General features: G+C 45.3%; 1 protein-coding gene across 1 annotated transcript in view; it reads left to right on the top strand.

The window, feature by feature from the left end:
* LOC115127259 (uncharacterized) overlaps positions 1-20,462 on the top strand; it is a 49,224-nt gene extending 28,762 nt beyond the window's left edge. Inside the window, exons 6-11 of the mRNA XM_065019014.1 lie at positions 1,196-1,326; positions 1,532-1,692; positions 6,353-6,439; positions 6,620-6,642; positions 6,693-6,771; positions 17,917-20,462. Of these exons, the coding sequence (XP_064875086.1) occupies positions 1,196-1,326; positions 1,532-1,692; positions 6,353-6,439; positions 6,620-6,642; positions 6,693-6,771; positions 17,917-18,880 (1,445 nt within the window). The 3' untranslated portion in view covers positions 18,881-20,462. The remainder of the gene's footprint in view (positions 1-1,195; positions 1,327-1,531; positions 1,693-6,352; positions 6,440-6,619; positions 6,643-6,692; positions 6,772-17,916) is intronic.
* The last annotated feature ends 302 nt before the right edge of the window (positions 20,463-20,764 follow it).

Below are 20,764 nucleotides of genomic sequence, written 5' to 3'. Positions count from 1 at the left end.
GGACGCCGCGGAATGTTAATAATCCCTAGGACGCCGCGGAATGTTAATAATCCCTAGGACGCTGCGGAATGTTAATAATCCCTAGGACGCCGCGGAATGTTAGTAATCCTGCTATAACAGCCTCCACTATTCTGGGAAGGCCCCTTATTTATAGTGAAGGGAAATCTTAACGCTACAGCATACAATGACATTCTAGACGATTCTGTGCTTCCAACTTTGTGGTAACAGCCCTAAGCTGTTTTAGTATGACAATGTCTCTGTGCACAAAGACCGGTTCGTACAGAAATGGTTTGTTGAGATCGGTGTGAAAGAACTTGACAGACCTGCACAGAGCCTTGACCTCAACCCCATCGAACACCTTTGGGATGAATTGGAACGCTGACTGTGAGCCAGGCCTAATCACCCCCAACATCAGTGACCGACCTCACTAATGCTCTTGTGGCTGAATTGAAGCAAGTCCCCGCAGCAATGTTCCAACATCTAGTGGAAAGCCTTCCCAGAAGGCTGCCCCTGAACAGGCAGTTAACCCACTGTTCCTAGGCCGTCATTGAAATTAAGAATTTGTTCTTAACTGACTTGCCTAGTTAAATAAAGGTACAATTTTAAAAATAAAAAATGTTAGTAAATGTTAGTAAAAAATGCTGTTATAGCAGCAATGTTCCTACATCTAGTGGAAAGCCTTCCCAGAAGAGTGGAGGCTGTTATAGCAGCAATGTTCCTACATCTAGTGGAAAGCCTTCCCAGAAGAGTGGAGGCTGCTATAGCAGCAATGTTCCAACATCTAGTGGAAAGCCTTCCCAGAAGAGTGGAGGCTGTTATAGCAGCAATGTTCCTACATCTAGTGGAAAGCCTTCCCAGAAGAGTGGAGGCTGTTATAGCAGTAATGTTCCAACATCTAGTGGAAAGCCTTCCCAGAAGAGTGGAGGCTGTTATAGCAGTAATGTTCCAACATCTAGTGGAAAGCCTTCCCAGAAGAGTGGAGGCTGTTATAGCAGCAATGTTCCAACATCTAGGGGAAAGCCTTCCCAGAAGAGTGGAGGCTGTTATAGCAGCAAAGGGGGGACCAACTCCATATTAATGCCCATGATTTTGGAATGAGATGTTAAACGAGCAGGTGTCCACATACTTTTGGTCATGTAGTGTACTACTCCTCGCTCGGTAAGGGAAACTTCTATATTTCTCCTCTGTCTGTCAGACATCAATGAGGTGGAGGTGAGGAGGCTGGACTACGGAGACACTTCCTGTCTGTCTCTATGTAACATCAAGGAACTCAGTGCTGAGATGACATCACTTCCTCTACAGGCCATACAGGTCTCCCTGGCTAATGTGAGTGGTTCTCCCTGGTTGTTGTCAGGTTCTACTGTGGCCAATACTTAACCACACCACAATTTATCCCTATAACCGTACCGGCATATAACATCACTTGACTGGATAAATAAAGGTTTAAAAAATGAGTTATTTAGTTGAGAGGGTCATATCTTTTTACTTGTCTCCTGTATTATATGACCCCAAGTTACTGGTCTCATCCCAGGTGCGCCCAGTGGACGAGTGTGGCTGGACCCAACAGGCAGTATATTGGTTCAGAGACGTGGTGGGCAACAGGACGCTGTACGCACGGCTCTACCCTCAGGGAGAGAGACACAACCCCATGGTGGAACTCTTCATGGAGAAGGGAAAATTGGGGTCCATGAGGTATGAGGTTATAACTGGGGTCCTTGAGGTATGAGGTTATAACTGGGGTCCTTGAGGTATGAGGTTATAACTGGGGTCCATGAGGTATGAGGTTATAACTGGGGTCCATGAGGTATGAGGTTATAACTGGGGTCCATGAGGTATGAGGTTATAACTGGGGTCCATGAGGTATGAGGTTATAACTGGGGTCCATGAGGTATGAGGTTATAACTGGGGTCCATGAGGTATGAGGTTATAACTGGGGTCCATGAGGTATGAGGTTATTATAACTGGGGGGACGTGAGGTATGAGGTTATTATAACTGGGGGGACGTGAGGTATGAGGTTATAATAACTGGGGGGACGTGAGGTATGAGGTTATAATAACTGGGGGACGTGAGGTTATTATAACTGGGGGACGTGAGGTTATTATAACTGGGGGACGTGAGGTTATTATAACTGGGGTGAGGTTATTATAACTGGGGGTGACGTGGAGGTTATTATAACTGGTGGACGTGAGGTTATAATAACTGGGGGACGTGAGGTATGAGGTTATATAACTGGGGGATGTGCGGTTATTATAACTGGGGAGCTATGAGGTTATTATAACTGGGGGACGTGAGGTTAGGTTATTATAACTGGGGGCGTGAGGTTATTATACTGAGGTTATTATAACTGGGGGCGTGAGGTTATTATAACTGGGGGCGTGAGTTATTATATGAGGTTATTATAACTGGGGGCGTGAGGTTATTATAACTGGGGACGTGAGGTTATTATAACTGGGGGACATGAGGTATGAGGTTATTATAACTGGGGACGTGAGGTTATTATAACTGGGGGACGTGAGCTATGAGGTTATTATAACTGGGGGCCGTGAGGTTATTATAACTGGGGGCCGTGAGGTTATTATAACTGGGGGACATGAGGATATTATAACTGGGGGCGTGAGGTTATTATAATGAGGTTATTATAACTGGGGGTTATTATAACCGTGGGGTTATTATAACTGGGGGCCGTGGGGTTATTATAACTGGGGACGTGAGGTTATTATAACTGGGGGCCGTGAGGTTATTATAACTGGGGGGGGTTATTATAACTGGGGGTGGGGTTATTATAACTGGGGCCGTGGAGGTTATTATAACTGGGGGACGTGAGGTTATTATAACTGGGGGACGTGGGGTTATTATAACTGGGGGACGTGGGGTTATTATAACTGGGGGACGTGAGGTTATTATAACTGGGGGACGTGAGCTAACTGGGGGAGGTTATTATAACTGGGGGTTATTATAACGTGAGGTTATTATAACTGGGGGCGTGAGCTATGAGGTTATTATAACTGGGGACGTGAGGTTATTATAACTGGGGGGGGGTTATTATAACGTGAGGTTATTATAACTGGGGACGTGAGGTTATTATAACTGGGGGACGTGAGGTTATTATAACTGGGGGACGTGAGGTTATTATAACTGGGGACGTGAGATTATTATAACTGGGGGACGTGTGGGTTATTATAACTGGGGGACGTGGGGTTATTATAACTGGGGGTTATTATAACTGGGGGACGTGGGGTTATTATAACTGGGGGCGTGAGTTATTATAATGAGGTTATTATAACTGGGGGCCGTGAGGTTATTATAACTGGGGGACGTGAGGTTATTATAACTGGGGGCGTGAGGTTATTATAACTGGGGGCGTGAGGTTATTATAACTGAGGTTATTATAACTGGGGGCGTGTTATTATAACTGGGGTATGAGGTTATTATAACTGGGGGACGTGAGGTTATTATAACTGGGGCGTGGGGACATGAGGTTATTATAACTGGGGACGTGAGGTTATTATAACTGGGGGCGTGAGGTTATTATAACTGGGGTTATTATTATAACTGGGGGCCGTGGGGTTATTATAACTGGGGGACGTGGGGTTATTATAACTGGGGGCCGTGAGGTTATTATAACTGGGGGCCGTGAGGTTATTATAACTGGGGGCCGTGAGGTTATTATAACTGGGGGACGTGGGGTTATTATAACTGGGGGCCGTGAGGTTATTATAACGTGAGGTTATTATAACTGGGGGCGTGACTGGGGTATGAGGTTATTTTAACTGGGGGACGTGAGGTTATTTTAACTGGGGGACGTGAGGTTATTTTAACTGGGGGCCGTGAGGTTATTATAACTGGGGGCCGTGAGGTTATTATAACTGCGGGCCGTGAGGTTATTATAACTGCGGGCCGTGAGGTTATTATAACTGGGGGCCGTGAGCTATGAGGTTATTATAACTGGGGGCCGTGAGCTATGAGGTTATTATAACTGGGGGCCGTGAGCTATGAGGTTATTATAACTGGGGGACGTGAGGATATTATAACTGGGGGACGTGAGGTTATTATAACTGGGGGACGTGAGGTTATTATAACTGGGGGACGTGAGGTTATTATAACTGGGGGGACGTGAGCTATGAGGTTATTATAACTGGGGGACGTGAGCTATGAGGTTATTATAACTGGGGGCCGTGAGCTATGAGGTTATTATAACTGGGGGACGTGAGCTATGAGGTTATTATAACTGGGGGACGTGAGGTTATTATAACTGGGGGACGTGAGGTTATTATAACTGGGGGTTATTATAACTGGGGGCCGTGAGGTTATTATAACTGGGGGCCGTGAGGTTATTATAACTGGGGGACGTGAGGTTATTATAACTGGGGGCCGTGAGGTTATTATAACTGGGGGCCGTGAGGTTATTATAACTGGGGACGTGAGGTTATTATAACTGGGGGCCGTGAGGTTATTGTAACGGGGACGTGAGGTTATTACAACTGGGGGCCGTGAGGTGTGAGTTTATTGTAAAAGTCAACCTGAGTACCAGAATGCACTATACTGTACATCTTGATTGGAGTCCACCTGTGGTAAATTCAATTCATTGGACAAGATTTAGAAAGGCACACACCTGTCTATAGAAGGTCTCACAGTTGTCAGAGCAAAAACCATGTCATGAGGTTGAAGGAATGGTCCGTAGAGCTCCGAGACAGGATTGTGTCGAGACGCAGATCTGGGGAAGGGTACCAAAACATTTCTGCAGCATTGAAGGTCCCCAAGATCAGTGGCCTCCATTTTTAAATGAAAGATGTTTGGAACCACCAAGACTCTTCCTAGAGCTGGTCGCCCGGCCAAACTGAGCAATCGGGGGAGAAGGGTCTTGGTCAGGGAGGTGACAGAGAACCCGATGGTCACTCTGACAGAGCTCCAGAGTTCCTCGATGGAGATGAGAACCTTCCAGAAGGACAACAATCTCTGCAGCACTCCACCAATCAGGTCTTTATTGTAGAGTGGCCAGAAGGAAGCCACTCCTTCGTAAAAGGCACATGACATCCTGCTTGGAGTTTGCCAAAAGACACCTAAAGGACTCTGACTATGAGAAACAAGATTATCTGGTCTGATGAAACCAAGATTGAACTCTTTGGCCTGAATGCCAAGAGTCACCTCTGGAGGAAACCTGTCACAATCCCGACAGTGAAGCATGGTGGTGGCAGCATCACTATGGTGAAGCATGGTGGTGGCAGCATCACTATGGTGAAGCATGGTGGTGGCAGCATCATGCTGTGGAGATGTTTTTCAGAGGCAGGGACTGGGAGACTAGTCAGGATCGAGGGAAAGATGAACGGAGCAAAGTACAGGGAGATTCTTGATGAGAACCTGTTCAAGACAACACAGGAGTGGCTTTGGGACATGCCTCTGAATGTCCTTGAGTGGTCCAGCCAAAACCCGGACTTGAACCCGATCGAACATCTCTGGAGAGACCTGAAAATAGCTGTGCAGCGACGCTCTCCATCCAACCTGACAGAGCATGAGAAGATCTGCAGAGAAGAATGAGAGAAACTCCCCAAATACAGGTGTGCCAAGCTTGTAGCGTCATACCCAAGAAGACCAGGGGCTGTAATCACTGCCAAAGGTGCTTCAACAAAGTACTGAGTAAAGGGTCTGAATTCTTGTGTAAATGTGATATTTCAGTTTATATATATTTTTTATATACATTTGCAAACATTTTCTAAAAACATGTTTTTGTCATTATGGGGTTTTGTGATGTCATTATGGGGTATTGTGATGTCATTATGGGGTATTGTGATGTCATTATGGGGTATTGTGATGTCATTATGAGGTTTTGTGTGTAGATTGATGAGGGGGGAAAAAGGATTTAATCCATTTTAGAATAAGGCTGTAACTTAACAAAATGTGGAAAAAGTCAAGGGGTCTGAATACTTTCCGAATGCACTGTGTTTATCTCACATGGTAAATAAACTGAAATATGTTTATCACATGGTAAATAAACTGAAATGTGTTTATCACATGGTAAATAAACTGAAATATGTTTATATCACATGGTAAATAAACTGAAATATGTTTATATCACATGGTAAATAAACTGAAATGTGTTTATCACATGGTAAATAAACTGAAATGTGTTTATCACATGGTAAATAAACTGAAATGTGTTTATCACATGGTAAATAAACTGAAATGTGTTTATCACATGGTAAATAAACTGAAATGTGTTTATCACATGGTAAATAAACTGAAATGTGTTTATCACATGGTAAATAAACTGAAATGTGTTTATCTCACATGGTAAATAAACTGAAATGTTTAAGCACCGAGTGATTCTGTAATGAAATGTTTTGTCTGTTTCAGGAGAGGAGCCTCTCTGTCTCTGAGACTGGCTCAGAATGGACATGCTAAACATGACAAGCTGAGGAATCTGGGATTCAAGAGAAGTAGGTGCCTTCTACTTTGTTGTCCCGGTGATCATTCTGAGCTTCTCCACTAGAGGGCAGCAGCTTATATACAATAGTCTTGAAGCTCAACTCTCATTGTGGTCCTCGCTCTCTCACTCTGCCTGTCTCATGTGTCTGCCTCTCTCTGTCTCTCTGCCTCTCTCTGTCTCTGTGTTGTAGGTAGTGCGCAGGAGCGAACCAAGAAATGTCAGTCTGCCTGTCTCATGTGTCTGCCTCTCTCTGTCTCTGTGTTGTAGGTAGTGCGCAGGAGCGAACCAAGAAATGTCAGTCTGCCTGGAACAAGTACCTTATTTCCTGTTACACCCAGAATAAGAAGTAATCAGGCTGATGAAGGTGTTGTAGTTCATTCCCCCTCACCTCCCCTTCATGAGCCACCTGCCTCCATTAACCAGCCTTGATACAGGTGGTCACTATGTGGCCAAATTGGAAGCCCAGCCTTGTTCTAAAATGTTCTGCCATTGTAAATCCTTTTGGCGGGCAGTGTCATCTTTTTTTACTTTTGACTATTTTCTACGTTGTAGAATAATAGTCAAGACATCAAAACTATAAAGTAACACATATGGAATCATGTAATAACCAAAAAAGTGTTAAACAAATCAAAAATATTTTTGAGATTCTTCAAATAGCCACCCTTTGCCTTGATGACAGCTTTGCACACTCTAGGCATTCTCTCAACCAGCTTCACCTGAAATGCTTTTCCAACATACTTGAAGGAGTTGCCACATATGCTGAGCATTTGTTGGCTGCTTTTCCTTCACTCTGAGGTCCAACTCATCCCAAACCATCTCAACTGAGTTGAAGTCGGGTAATCTGATGCAGTCCATCACTCTCCTTCTTGGTAAAATAGCCCTGATACAACCTGGAGGTGTGTTGGGTCATCGTCCTGTTGAAAAACAAATGATCGTCCCACTAAGCCCAAACCAGATGGGATGGCGTATCTCTGCAGAATGCTGTGGTAGCCATGCTGGTTAAGTGTACCTTGACTTCTAAATAAATAACTGTGTCACCATCAAAGCACCATCACACCTCCTCCTCCATGCTTCAAGGTGGGAACCACACACCATCACACCTCCTCCTCCATGCTTCACGGTCGGAACCACACATGTAGAGATCATCCGTTCACCTACTCGGCGTCTCACAAAGGCTCAGCGGTTGGAACCAAAAATCAAAAATTTGGACTCTTCAGACGAAAGGACAGATTTCCACCTGTTTAATGTCCGTTGCTCATGTATCTTGGCCCAAGCAAGTCTCTTCTTATTGGTGTCCTTGTAGTGGTTTCTTTGAACAGTTGAGATGTCTGTTACTTGAACTCCGTGAAACATTTATTTTGGATGCAATTTCTGAGGCTGGTAACTCTCTAATGAACTTATCCTTTGCAGCAGAGGTAACTCTGGGTCTTCCTTTCCTGTGGCGGTCCTCATGAGAGTCAGTTCTATCATTGTGCTTGATGCTTTTTGCGACTGCACTTGAAGAAACTTTCAAAGTTCTTGAAATGTTCTGTATTGACTGACCTTCATGTCTTAAAGTAATGATGGACTGTTGTTTCTCTTTGCTTATTTGAGTTGTTCTTGCCATAATATGGACTTGGTCTTTTACCAAAAATGGCTATCTTCTGTGTACCACCTACCTTCTCACAACACAACTGATTGGCTCAAACGCAAATGAACTTTTAACGAGGCACACCTGTTAATTGAAATGCCTTCCAGGTGACTACCTCATGAACTAGGGCTCCTGAGTGGCTCAGCAGTCTAAGACACAGCCTCTCAATGCAAGATGCCTCACTACAGTCCTTGGTTCGAATCCAGGCTGTATCACATCCGGCCGTGATTGGGAGTCCCATAGGACGGCCACACAATTAGCCCAGCATCGTCCGGGTTTGGCCGGGGTGGGCCGTCATTGTAAATAAGAATCTGTTCTTAACTGACTTGCCTAGTTAAATGAAGGTTACACAATCTGGTTGAGAAAATGCCAAAGGGTGGCTACTTTGAAGTATCTCAAATATAAACTATATATTTTGATTTGTTTAACACTTTTTAGGTTACTACATGATTCCATATGTGTTATTTCATAGTTTTGATGTCTGCACTATTATTCTACAATGTAGAAAGTAGTCAAATAAAGAAAAACCCTTGAATGAGTAGGTGTGTCCAAACGTTTGACTGGTACTGTATATTTTCATTTTTAAATACATTTTCGTGAAGGACAAACTAAAACCAGATGAAGATTTTATTTTATTTTTTATTTATTTTACCTTTATTTTACTAGGCAAGTCAGTTAAGAACAAATTCTTATTTTCAATGAGGGACTAGGAACAGTGGGTTATATCTGCCTGTTCAGGGGCAGAACGACAGATTTGTACCTTGTCAGCTCGGGGGTTTGAACTTGCAACCTTCCGGTTACGAGTCCAACGCTCTAACCACTAGGCCACCCTAACATGTAATGTAGATAATGGTAACTGTTCATAAAACCAGATGAAGTAATGTAGATAATGAAGCTAGCTGTTCATAATATATTCTCTGAAAACTACCACTCACCAAAATAAAAGCTGGACATTCGGGGAGAAATATAAAATTACAAGAACAATTTAGCATTATTGATATTGTTTATATTTGAGCAAAATAACACATTACCCATGGAGAAATGCATTGCATGAAATTCCTTTTAAAACTGTAAACATTTCTCTCCGCTCCTTGGTGAAATTTGTATAGAATTGCAGGAAATTTTTGTGAAAATGCATTTCTCTACATCACCAAGATGAGGCTTGATTTTTCTCTCTGATGCCAAAAGGTGGGCCTTTAAAATGTTCCTTCCCAGGGTGCACTATGGGTGTCATGGGTGACCGTTGGCTGTCTTTAGTCAGCCAACAGACCAACAGTCATTAGTCAGCCAGCAGACCGGCTGTCTTTATTTAGTCAGCCAGCAGACCGGCTGTCTTTATTTAGTCAGCCAGCAGACCGGCTGTCTTTATTTAGTCAGCCAGCACACCGGCTGTCTTTATTTAGTCAGCCAACACACCGGCTGTCTTTATTTAGTCAGCCAGCACACCGGCTGTCTTTATTTAGTCAGCCAGCAGACCGGCTGTCTTTATTTAGTCAGCCAGCAGACCGGCTGTCTTTATTTAGTCAGCCAGCACACCGGCTGTCTTTATTTAGTCAGCCAGCACACCGGCTGTCTTTATTTAGTCAGCCAGCACACCGGCTGTCTTTATTTAGTCAGCCAGCACACCGGCTGTCTTTATTTAGTCAGCCAGCACACCGGCTGTCTTTATTTAGTCAGCCAGCACACCGGCTGTCTTTATTTAGTCAGCCAGCACACCGGCTGTCTTTATTTAGTCAGCCAGCACACCGGCTGTCTTTATTTAGTCAGCCAGCACACCGGCTGTCTTTATTTAGTCAGCCAGCACACCGGCTGTCTTTATTTAGTCAGCCAGCACACCGGCTGTCTTTATTTAGTCAGCCAGCACACCGGCTGTCTTTATTTAGTCAGCCAGCACACCGGCTGTCTTTATTTAGTCAGCCAGCACACCGGCTGTCTTTATTTAGTCAGCCAGCACACCGGCTGTCTTTATTTAGTCAGCCAGCAGACCGGCTGTCTTTATTTAGTCAGCCAGCAGACCGGCTGTCTTTATTTAGTCAGCCAGCACACCGGCTGTCTTTATTTAGTCAGCCAGCACACCGGCTGTCTTTATTTAGTCAGCCAACAGACCGGCTGTCTTTATTTAGTCAGCCAACAGACCGGCTGTCTTTATTTAGTCAGCCAGCAGACCGGCTGTCTTTATTTAGTCAGCCAACAGACCGGCTGTCTTTATTTAGTCAGCCAACAGACCGGCTGTCTTTATTTAGTCAGCCAACAGACCGGCTGTCTTTATTTAGTCAGCCAACAGACCGGCTGTCTTTATTTAGTCAGCCAACAGACCGGCTGTCTTTATTTAGTCAGCCCTCATAATCCTGCAAATGTAGGAGGATGATCCATTCTGTGTATTTGACAACAGTTCTTCACTGTGAACTTTCCTTTTATGACTTTAAATGACGCTGTGGCGTGTTATTTTTCCTTCACTAAGTTTGCAATGTTTTTGCCTTCTGTCATATTATTAGCTACTTTTCTGACCATTTTACATATTTGATATGTATCTGTGTGTTGAATAATAAATGGTTTATTCATTACAGGATCTCTCACTGGTCTTCATTTTGTATTTGACAGAACAATTCAAATGTACCATATTGTCCTCAAGTCTCCATAACTCATTACGATGTTGTATTCTCTCAGGTCTCCATAACTCATTACGATGTTGTATTCTCTCAGGTCTCCATAACTCATTACGATGTTGTATTCTCTCAGGTCTCCATAACTCATTACGATGTTGTATTCTCTCAGGTCTCCATAACTCATTACGATGTTGTATTCTCTCAGGTCTCCATAACTCATTACGATGTTGTATTCTCTCAGGTCTCCATAACTCATTACGATGTTGTATTCTCTCAAGTCTCCATAACTCATTACGATGTTGTATTCTCTCAGGTCTCCATAACTCATTACGATGTTGTATTCTCTCAGGTCTCCATAACTCATTACGATGTTGTATTCTCTCAGGTCTCCATAACTCATTACGATGTTGTATTCTCTCAGGTCTCCATAACTCATTACGATGTTGTATTCTCTCAGGTCTCCATAACTCATTACGATGTTGTATTCTCTCAGGTCTCCATAACTCATTACGATGTTGTATTCTCTCAGGTCTCCATAACTCATTACGATGTTGTATTCTCTCAGGTCTCCATAACTCATTACGATGTTGTATTCTCTCAGGTCTCCATAACTCATTACGATGTTGTATTCTCTCAAGTCTCCATAACTCATTACGATGTTGTATTCTCTCAGGTCTCCATAACTCATTACGATGTTGTATTCTCTCAGGTCTCCATAACTCATTACGATGTTGTATTCTCTCAGGTCTCCATAACTCATTACGATGTTGTATTCTCTCAGGTCTCCATAACTCATTACGATGTTGTATTCTCTCAGGTCTCCATAACTCATTACGATGTTGTATTCTCTCAGGTCTCCATAACTCATTACGATGTTGTATTCTCTCAAGTCTCCATAACTCATTACGATGTTGTATTCTCTCAGGTCTCCATAACTCATTACGATGTTGTATTCTCTCAAGTCTCCATAACTCATTACGATGTTGTATTCTCTCAAGTCTCCATAACTCATTACGATGTTGTATTCTCTCAGGTCTCCATAACTCATTACGATGTTGTATTCTCTCAGGTCTCCATAACTCATTACGATGTTGTATTCTCTCAGGTCTCCATAACTCATTACGATGTTGTATTCTCTCAGGTCTCCATAACTCATTACGATGTTGTATTCTCTCAGGTCTCCATAACTCATTACGATGTTGTATTCTCTCAGGTCTCCATAACTCATTACGATGTTGTATTCTCTCAGGTCTCCATAACTCATTACGATGTTGTATTCTCTCAGGTCTCCATAACTCATTACGATGTTGTATTCTCTCAAGTCTCCATAACTTGTATTAACCAACAACAGGATGAACCTGACCCTCCCACCTCTTTATCACAACTGATGCAGGAACAGCCCTGGGCATCGAGATGTAGAATAATGGTACAGTGAACTGATTCTAGGTCATCTGATATCACAGGACAAACAGGTGTTGTTTCTGTAGCCTGAGTGACAGTCTGTTTCTGCCGTCAGGCCAACTCCTCGGTCTGTTTCTGCCGTTAGGCCAACTCCTTGGTCTGTTTCTGTCGTCAGGCCTACTCCTTGTTATGCCAATTGGCTTGACAATGACTGCAATGGAGTACTAGATCACACACAGATCTGGGACCAGGCTAGCTTTTAACTGTAAATATTTGTTTCCATAAAGTCTATTTTGCTCAGGGGGCATCTGCGCTGAATCAACTCTTTCAGATGAGCTGATGGTGCCATGACGGAGGGCGACGCAGGAGTGAGGTCAACTGTTTTCATCTTTCTGTCTCGGGAATAGGACACTCCTGACCTGTAAAACAACTAACCAAAAATCGAGCTGAGTACCAGCACCTCAAATTTTGTACTGCTTGAGCTCCTGTTCCTCTTAGAGAATATCAGCTCAACAGTGTTGTGGATCTCCTGCACCTAAATATAAAACAGTACCGGCACCGATTACAGTCCAAGTCGAGCGCTGCCATTACCTTCTCCCTAATTTGAACCAATTCTGAAATGAAATGTTGGTTTGCAGGTCAGGAGTGTCCGTATAGCCTGTTCCGTTTGTCTCTGCAGCCGTCATGTTGAGGATATATGGATGAGTCTAAAATGGTGCCTTATTCCCTAATGGGCTCTGCTCAAACGTACTTCACTGTATAGGGAACACGCTAGCATTTTGCCTGGAGCTTTTCTGTGGTGGAACCATCTAATGGATAGATCAGTGGAACAAGCCAATCAGAACCATCTAATGGATAGATCAGGGGAACAAGCCAATCAGAACCATCTAATGGATAGATCAGGGGAACAAGCCAATCAGAACCATCGAATGGATAGATCAGGAGAACAAGCCAATCAGAACCATCTAATGGATAGATCAGGGGAACAAGCCAATCAGAACCATCTAATGGATAGATCAGGGGAACAAGCCAATCAGAACCATCTAATGGATAGATCAGGGGAACAAGCCAATCAGAACCATCTAATGGATAGATCAGGGGAACAAGCCAATCAGAACCATCTAATGGATAGATCAGGGGAACAAGCCAATCAGAACCATCTAATGGATAGATCAGGGGAACAAGCCAATCAGAACCAGCTAATGGATAGATCAGGGGAACAAGCCAATCAGAACCAGCTAATGGATAGATCAGGGGAACAAGCCAATCAGAACCAGCTAATGGATAGATCAGGGGAACAAGCCAATCAGAACCATCTAATGGATAGATCAGGGGAACAAGCCAATCAGAACCATCTAATGGATAGATCAGGGGAACAAGCCAATCAGAACCATCTAATGGATAGATCAGGGGAACAAGCCAATCAGAACCATCTAATGGATAGATCAGGGAACAAGCCAATCAGAACCATCTAATGGATAGATCAGGGAACAAGCCAATCAGAACCATCTAATGGATAGATCAGGGGAACAAGCCAATCAGAACCATCTAATGGATAGCTCAGGGGAACAAGCCAATCAGAACCATCTAATGGATAGATCAGGGGAACAAGCCAATCAGAACCATCTAATGGATAGATCAGGGGAACAAGCCAATCAGAACCAGCTAATGGATAGCTCAGGGGAACAAGCCAATCAGAACCATCTAATGGATAGATCAGGGGAACAAGCCAATCAGAACCATCTAATGGATAGATCAGGGGAACAAGCCAATCAGAACCATCTAATGGATAGATCAGGGGAACAAGCCAATCAGAACCATCTAATGGATAGATCAGGGGAACAAGCCAATCAGAACATCAGGGGAACAAGCCAATCAGAACCATCTAATGGATAGATCAGGGGAACAAGCCAATCAGAACCATCTAATGGATAGATCAGGGGAACAAGCCAATCAGAACCAGCTAATGGATAGATCAGGGGAACAAGCCAATCAGAACCATCTAATGGATAGATCAGGGGAACAAGCCAATCAGAACCATCTAATGGCTAGATCAGGGGAACAAGCCAATCAGAACCATCTAATGGATAGCTCAGGGGAACGAGCCAATCAGAACCATCTAATGGATAGATCAGGGGAACGAGCCAATCAGAACCATCTAATGGATAGCTCAGGGGAACGAGCCAATCAGAACCATCTAATGGATAGCTCAGGGGAACGAGCCAATCAGAACCATCTAATGGATAGCTCAGGGGAACGAGCCAATCAGAACCATCTAATGGATAGCTCAGGGGAACAAGCCAATCAGAACCATCTAATGGATAGCTCAGGGGAACAAGCCAATCAGAACCATCTAATGGATAGCTCAGGGGAACAAGCCAATCAGAACCATCTAATGGATAGCTCAGGGGAACAAGCCAATCAGAACCATCTAATGGATAGCTCAGGGGAACAAGCCAATCAGAACCATCTAATGGATAGATCAGGGGAACAAGCCAATCAGAACCATCTAATGGATAGATCAGGGGAACAAGCCAATCAGAACCATCTAATGGATAGATCAGGGGAACAAGCCAATCAGAACCATCTAATGGATAGCTCAGGGGAACAAGCCAATCAGAACCATCTAATGGATAGATCAGGGGAACAAGCCAATCAGAACCATCTAATGGATAGATCAGGGGAACAAGCCAATCAGAACCATCTAATGGATAGATCAGGGGAACAAGCCAATCAGAACCATCTAATGGATAGATCAGGGGAACAAGCCAATCAGAACCAGCTAATGGATAGATCAGGGGAACAAGCCAATCAGAACCATCTAATGGATAGATCAGGGGAACAAGCCAATCAGAACCATCTAATGGATAGATCAGGGGAACAAGCCAATCAGAACCAGCTAATGGATAGATCAGGGGAACAAGCCAATCAGAACCATCTAATGGATAGATCAGGGGAACAAGCCAATCAGAACCATCTAATGGATAGCTCAGGGGAACAAGCCAATCAGAACCATGTAATGGATAGATCAGGGGAACAAGCCAATCAGAACCATCTAATGGATAGATCAGGGGAACAAGCCAATCAGAACCATCTAATGGATAGATCAGGGGAACAAGCCAATCAGAACCATCTAATGGATAGATCAGGGGAACAAGCCAATCAGAACCATCTAATGGATAGATCAGGGGAACAAGCCAATCAGAACCATCTAATGGATAGCTCAGGGGAACAAGCCAATCAGAACCATCTAATGGATAGCTCAGGGGAACAAGCCAATCAGAACCATCTAATGGATAGCTCAGGGGAACAAGCCAATCAGAACCATCTAATGGATAGCTCAGGGGAACAAGCCAATCAGAACCATCTAATGGATAGCTCAGGGGAACAAGCCAATCAGAACCATCTAATGGATAGATCAGGGGAACAAGCCAATCAGAACCAGCTATTCCCTAAATAAACACCCAGTATATAGCACAAAGACATTGACTGTCCACGTCTGGAACTGTTTGATTCATAGTTTCTTGAATGATTTTGCAAACATCTCATTTTGCCCACTGCCCGCCTTGTTCCCCTGCTCTCTCGCTCAGGGGTTCGGGTCAGAAGCCCTCTGCCCTCCCCTCCCAGCACCATAAATAATGTGGCATGGAGCTCAGGTCTTTTGTGTCCACACAGATTCTTTCTACTGCATGTTCCGCTGGGGGTAGGCAGAAACCAGGGCGTTTCATCAGAATAACACAGAGTCTTGTTGGGGCTCTGATAAAGGGCAGCATTGTATGGTAATAGTTTATATAAGACCATATGACCGCTGTGCTGCGCTGGGCTCTGCTACGGTGCAGGGTAGTGGCTAGTGTCGCGGGAATGATTAGCATTTTACCAACGCATCGTGTTCACAAGCCAAGAGCCTTCTGATTCCATGATAAAATAAACACATTTAATTGAACCCTTCTTTGTACACATTTTGTGTACCACCACAGCTGAAGGTAAAATCCATCATATCTCTGATTCTCTTTATTAACCTTTGGGATGATGATGTGTTGAGATTCCGGAGGAAAAGGAAAGAGATTCTGAGGTGTTCTGGAGTTCTCTGAGAATTCTAGAATTCCAGACTAGATTCTAGAATGGTTCTGCAGAAAGACAGTAGTTATTGATATGAAACATCTGTTCACTCGATACAATAACTTCTCTTGGTTTGATCTGGGTGTATTTTATGATTGGTATAGTTTAAAGACTGTTTTGAGATTGGTTATATTTCTTCAGTTACAGTAGAGGTCTTAGACAGTGTCTGTCTGAAGTTAGATGTAAGATTCTTCTAGTGAGATGGATGTTTTGAGTCGTTGCTTGGAGAATATATCTTGGCCTGCCTGTCTGGTGTAGCCGTGTCCGTTTGTCCGTCTGTCTGAAGGTCAGGTTACGGTCAGTCAGTATTAATACTTGTTGAATGGATCACATGTCTCCGTTATCGTTTCTCTATTGGCTATCGGACCGTTACGTGGCGTGACGTTACGCCCGTGTTAGGCCATCGCCCCGAGGTTCTTAAAGCGCAGGCCAGGGATTGGCTGAGTCTTGTTTGCCGTTGCTGTGACCCGACCGCTCCAGCTCCATGGCCAGGCTACACCTGACGGTGGTGGTTTAAGGACCTGGTGCTGCCGCCGCGGCCGGCGGAGACTGGTAGGACCAACAGCTCAGGGAGTACTGGGGCTGCTTTCTAAATCACACCCTATTCAATGGGTCCTGGTTGAAAGTAGGGCAATTTTCTAGGTGCAGACAAGGGTGTGTTTTGTTGGGGGTTGTTGACTATATAGGAGGAAGGTTCTGTTTAAGTCCACGTTAGTACGTTTGAGAATGGGGGTTTTCTGTCCGACGTGTCTAGGTGCAGACAAGGGTGTGTTTTGTTGGGGGTTGTTGACTATATAGGAGGAAGGTTCTGTTTAAGTCCACGTTAGTACGTTTGAGAATGGGGTTTTTCTGTCCGACGTGTCTGGTGTTTTAGTGATTTGAGCTCAAGCATTACGGATGATTGTTGATTGGATACATACAGTACACCTGTGGGGTTATTTAAGAACTCTCTCTTCCTCACTACAGGTTTGATTGATTGCCTTTATTAAGGGTTGACTCAGAGATTGTACAGTTTCAATGACTATATCAATATGTTACCAACGTGATGTCCCCTAATTCCTTTATTACATGTTTCCTCGTTCTTCTAGAGAATGACCACCAGTGTGATCGAACGTCAGCTTGTATTTCATTTACCTTTTAGTTAACTAATTCTTATTTTCAATGAGGGCCTAGAAACAGTAGGTTAACTGGTCTAGGAACAGTAGGTTAACTGGTCTAGGAACAGTGGGTTAACTGGTCTAGGAACTGTGGGTTAACTGGTCTAGGAACAGTAGGTTAACTGGTCTAGGAACAGTGGGTTAACTGGTCTAGGAACAGTGGGTTAACTGGTCTAGGAACTGTGGGTTAACTGGTCTAGGAACAGTGGGTTAACTGGTCTAGGAACAGTGGGTTAACTGCCTGTTCAGGGGCAGAACGACAGATTTGTCAGCTCGGGGATTTGAACTTGCAACCTTTCGGTTACTAGTCCAACACTCTAACCACTAGGCTACCCTGCCACCTCTACACTCTAACCACTAGGCTACCCTGCCGCCCCAGTGAGATGCATTGTTTCCTAAGTCCTATATTCTTCTAAGGAAAAGTTAGTCTCCTGAGTGTGATCATCAGCTTGACATTTCTCCTTTCCAGACTGGTCTTGAGAAAAGCTTTCAGAGCTGAAACAGTAAACAGTCTGAACTATATCCCTTCTTGTTTCTCCTTTCCAGACTGGTCTTGAGAAAAGCTTTCAGAGCTGAAACATTAAACAGTCTGAACTATATCCCTTCTTGTTTCTCCTTTCCAGACTGGTCTTGAGAAAAGCTTTCAGAGCTGAAACATTAAACAGTCTGAACTATATCCCTTCTTGTTTCTCCTCTCCAGACCTGGAATCGAAAATGAACTGGGGGTCCTTTTACGCCGTAATCAGCGGCGTAAACAGGCATTCTACCGGCATCGGCCGCATCTGGCTGTCTGTCATCTTCATCTTCAGAATCCTGGTCCTCGTGGTGGCGGCCGAGTCTGTCTGGGGCGACGAGAAGTCTGGCTTCACCTGCAACACCCAGCAGCCCGGCTGCAACTCTGTCTGCTATGACCAGTTCTTTCCCATCTCACACATCCGCCTGTGGGCCTTGCAGCTCATCCTGGTGTCCACGCCTGCTCTCCTAGTGGCCATGCATGTAGCCCATCGCAGACACATCAACAAGAGGATCCTGAAGAAGTCCGGGCGCGGTTCCCCTAAGGAGCTGGAACAACTCAAGAACCAGAAGTTTGCGATCACAGGCGCCCTCTGGTGGACCTACATGATCAGTGTGCTGTTTAGGATCGTTCTGGAAGTCTGCTTCCTGTATATATTCTACTTGATCTACCCTGACTTCAAGATGTTCCGTCTGGTCAAGTGTGACTCGTACCCCTGCCCCAACACTGTGGACTGCTTCGTGTCGCGACCCACGGAGAAAACCATCTTCACCGTGTTCATGCTCTCCGTGTCGGGGGTGTGTGTTCTCCTCAACCTGGCCGAGGTGGCCTACCTGATTGGCAGAGCCTGTCTGAGGTGTATCCATGGTAACCAGGAAGAGACTAAGGTAGCATGGATCGGTCAGAAACTGTCCTCCTACAAACAGAATGAAATAAACCAGATGATCGCTGACCAGTCGAAGTTCAAGTTCAACATGGGAGCTAGGAAGACCTCTATGGAGAAGGGAGAGAGGTGTTCTGCTTTCTGATAGGCTGCCCTGGAAGGGAGAGTGGTGCTCTGCTTTCTGATAGGCTGCGCTGGAAGGGAGAGTGGTGCTCTGCTTTCTGATAGGCTGCCCTGGAAGGGAGAGAGGTGCTCTGCTTACTAATAGGCTGCCCTGGAAGGGAGAGAGGGGCTCTGCTTTCTAATAGGCTGCCCTGGAAGGGAGAGAGGGGCTCTGCTTTCTAATAGGCTGCCCTGGAAGGGAGAGAGGTGCTCTGCTAACTAATAGGCTGCCCTGGAAGGGAGAGAGGTGCTCTGCTTTCTAATAGGCTGCCCTGGAAGGGAGAGAGGTGCTCTGCTTTCTAATAGGCTGCCCTGGAAGGGAGAGAGGTGCTCTGCTTTCTAATAGGCTGCCCTGGAGGGAGAGAGGTGCTCTGCTTTCTAATAGGCTGCCCTGGAGGGAGAGAGGTGCTCTGCTTTCTAATAGGCTGCCCTGGAGGAAGAGAGGTGCTCTGCTTTCTGATAGGCTGCCCTGGAAGGGAGAGAGGTGCTCTGCTTTCTAATAGGCTGCCCTGGAAGGGAGAGAGGTGCTCTGCTTTCTAATAGGCTGCCCTGGAAGGGAGAGAGGTGCTCTGCTTTCTAATAGGCTGCCCTGGAGGGAGAGAGGTGCTCTGCTTTCTAATAGGCTGCCCTGGAGGAAGAGGTGCTCTGCTTTCTGATAGGCTGCCCTGGAAGGGAGAGAGGTGCTCTGCTTTCTAATAGGCTGCCCTGGAAGAGAGAGAGGTGCTCTGCTTTCTAATAGGCTGCCCTGGAGGGAGAGAGGTGCTCTGCTTTCTGATAGGCTGCCCTGGAAGGGAGAGAGGTGCTCTGCTTTCTGATAGGCTGCCCTGGAAGGGAGAGAGGTGCTCTGCTTTCTAATAGGCTGCCCTGGAGGAAGAGAGGTGCTCTGCTTTCTGATAGGCTGCCCTGGAAGGGAGAGAGGTGCTCTGCTTTCTGATAGGCTGCCCTGGAAGGGAGAGAGGTGCTCTGCTTTCTGATAGGCTGCCCTGGAAGGGAGAGAGGGGTTCTCACTCCTTTTCACTGCTTCAAACTAAAGAACTAACCAGCTTGGAACCATACTGTAGAGAAATCCTCATACAATAGCTCCATCTAGTCATAACGCCAATCATCATTTATTTCTTGCCTCATTTATTTGGGTGACTGGTGCTAGGTTCTGGTAGGATATGAAGAACAAACAGACCCAGGATGGGATGGGCCCCCAAAAAATAAAACTAACCCGGACAAACTCGATGCTGGATTGGAGGGAGAATTTTGTTTCATCGTGATCGACACAGTCGCTGTTTTCTCCCAACCTTGGGGCAGGAACTAGTGGATAAAGGAACATTTGTTTCAGCACATGACTTGACAAACCCATTGTATTGGAACTCACTGAGTCTCCTACAGCGGGGAGACTGCTCCTACAGCACGGAGACTGCTCCTACAGCGGGGAGACTTCTCCTACAGCACGGAGACTTCTCCTACAGCGGGGAGACTGCTCCTACTGCTCCTACAGCGGGGAGACTGCTCCTACAGCGGGGAGACTGCTCCTACAGCGGGGAGACTTCTCCTACAGCACGGAGACTTCTCCTACAGCGGGGAGACTTCTCCTACAGCGGGGAGACTTCTCCTACAGCACGGAGACTGCTCCTACAGCGGGGAGACTGCTCCTACAGCGGGGAGACTTCTCCTACAGCGGGGAGACTTCTCCTACAGCGGGGAGACTTCTCCTACAGCGGGGAGACTGCTCCTACAGCGGGGAGACTGCTCCTACAGCGGGGAGACTTCTCCTACAGCGGGGAGACTGCTCCTACAGCGGGGAGACTGCTCCTACAGCACGGAGACTGCTCCTACAGCGGGGAGACTGCTCCTACAGCGGGGAGACTGCTCCTAC

Source organism: Oncorhynchus nerka, linkage group LG5 (genome assembly GCF_034236695.1).
Source record: "Oncorhynchus nerka isolate Pitt River linkage group LG5, Oner_Uvic_2.0, whole genome shotgun sequence".
Lineage (NCBI taxonomy): Eukaryota > Metazoa > Chordata > Actinopteri > Salmoniformes > Salmonidae > Oncorhynchus > Oncorhynchus nerka.
Note: the sequence above shows the minus strand (reverse complement) of the source record. Positions and strands in the feature narration are given on the sequence as shown.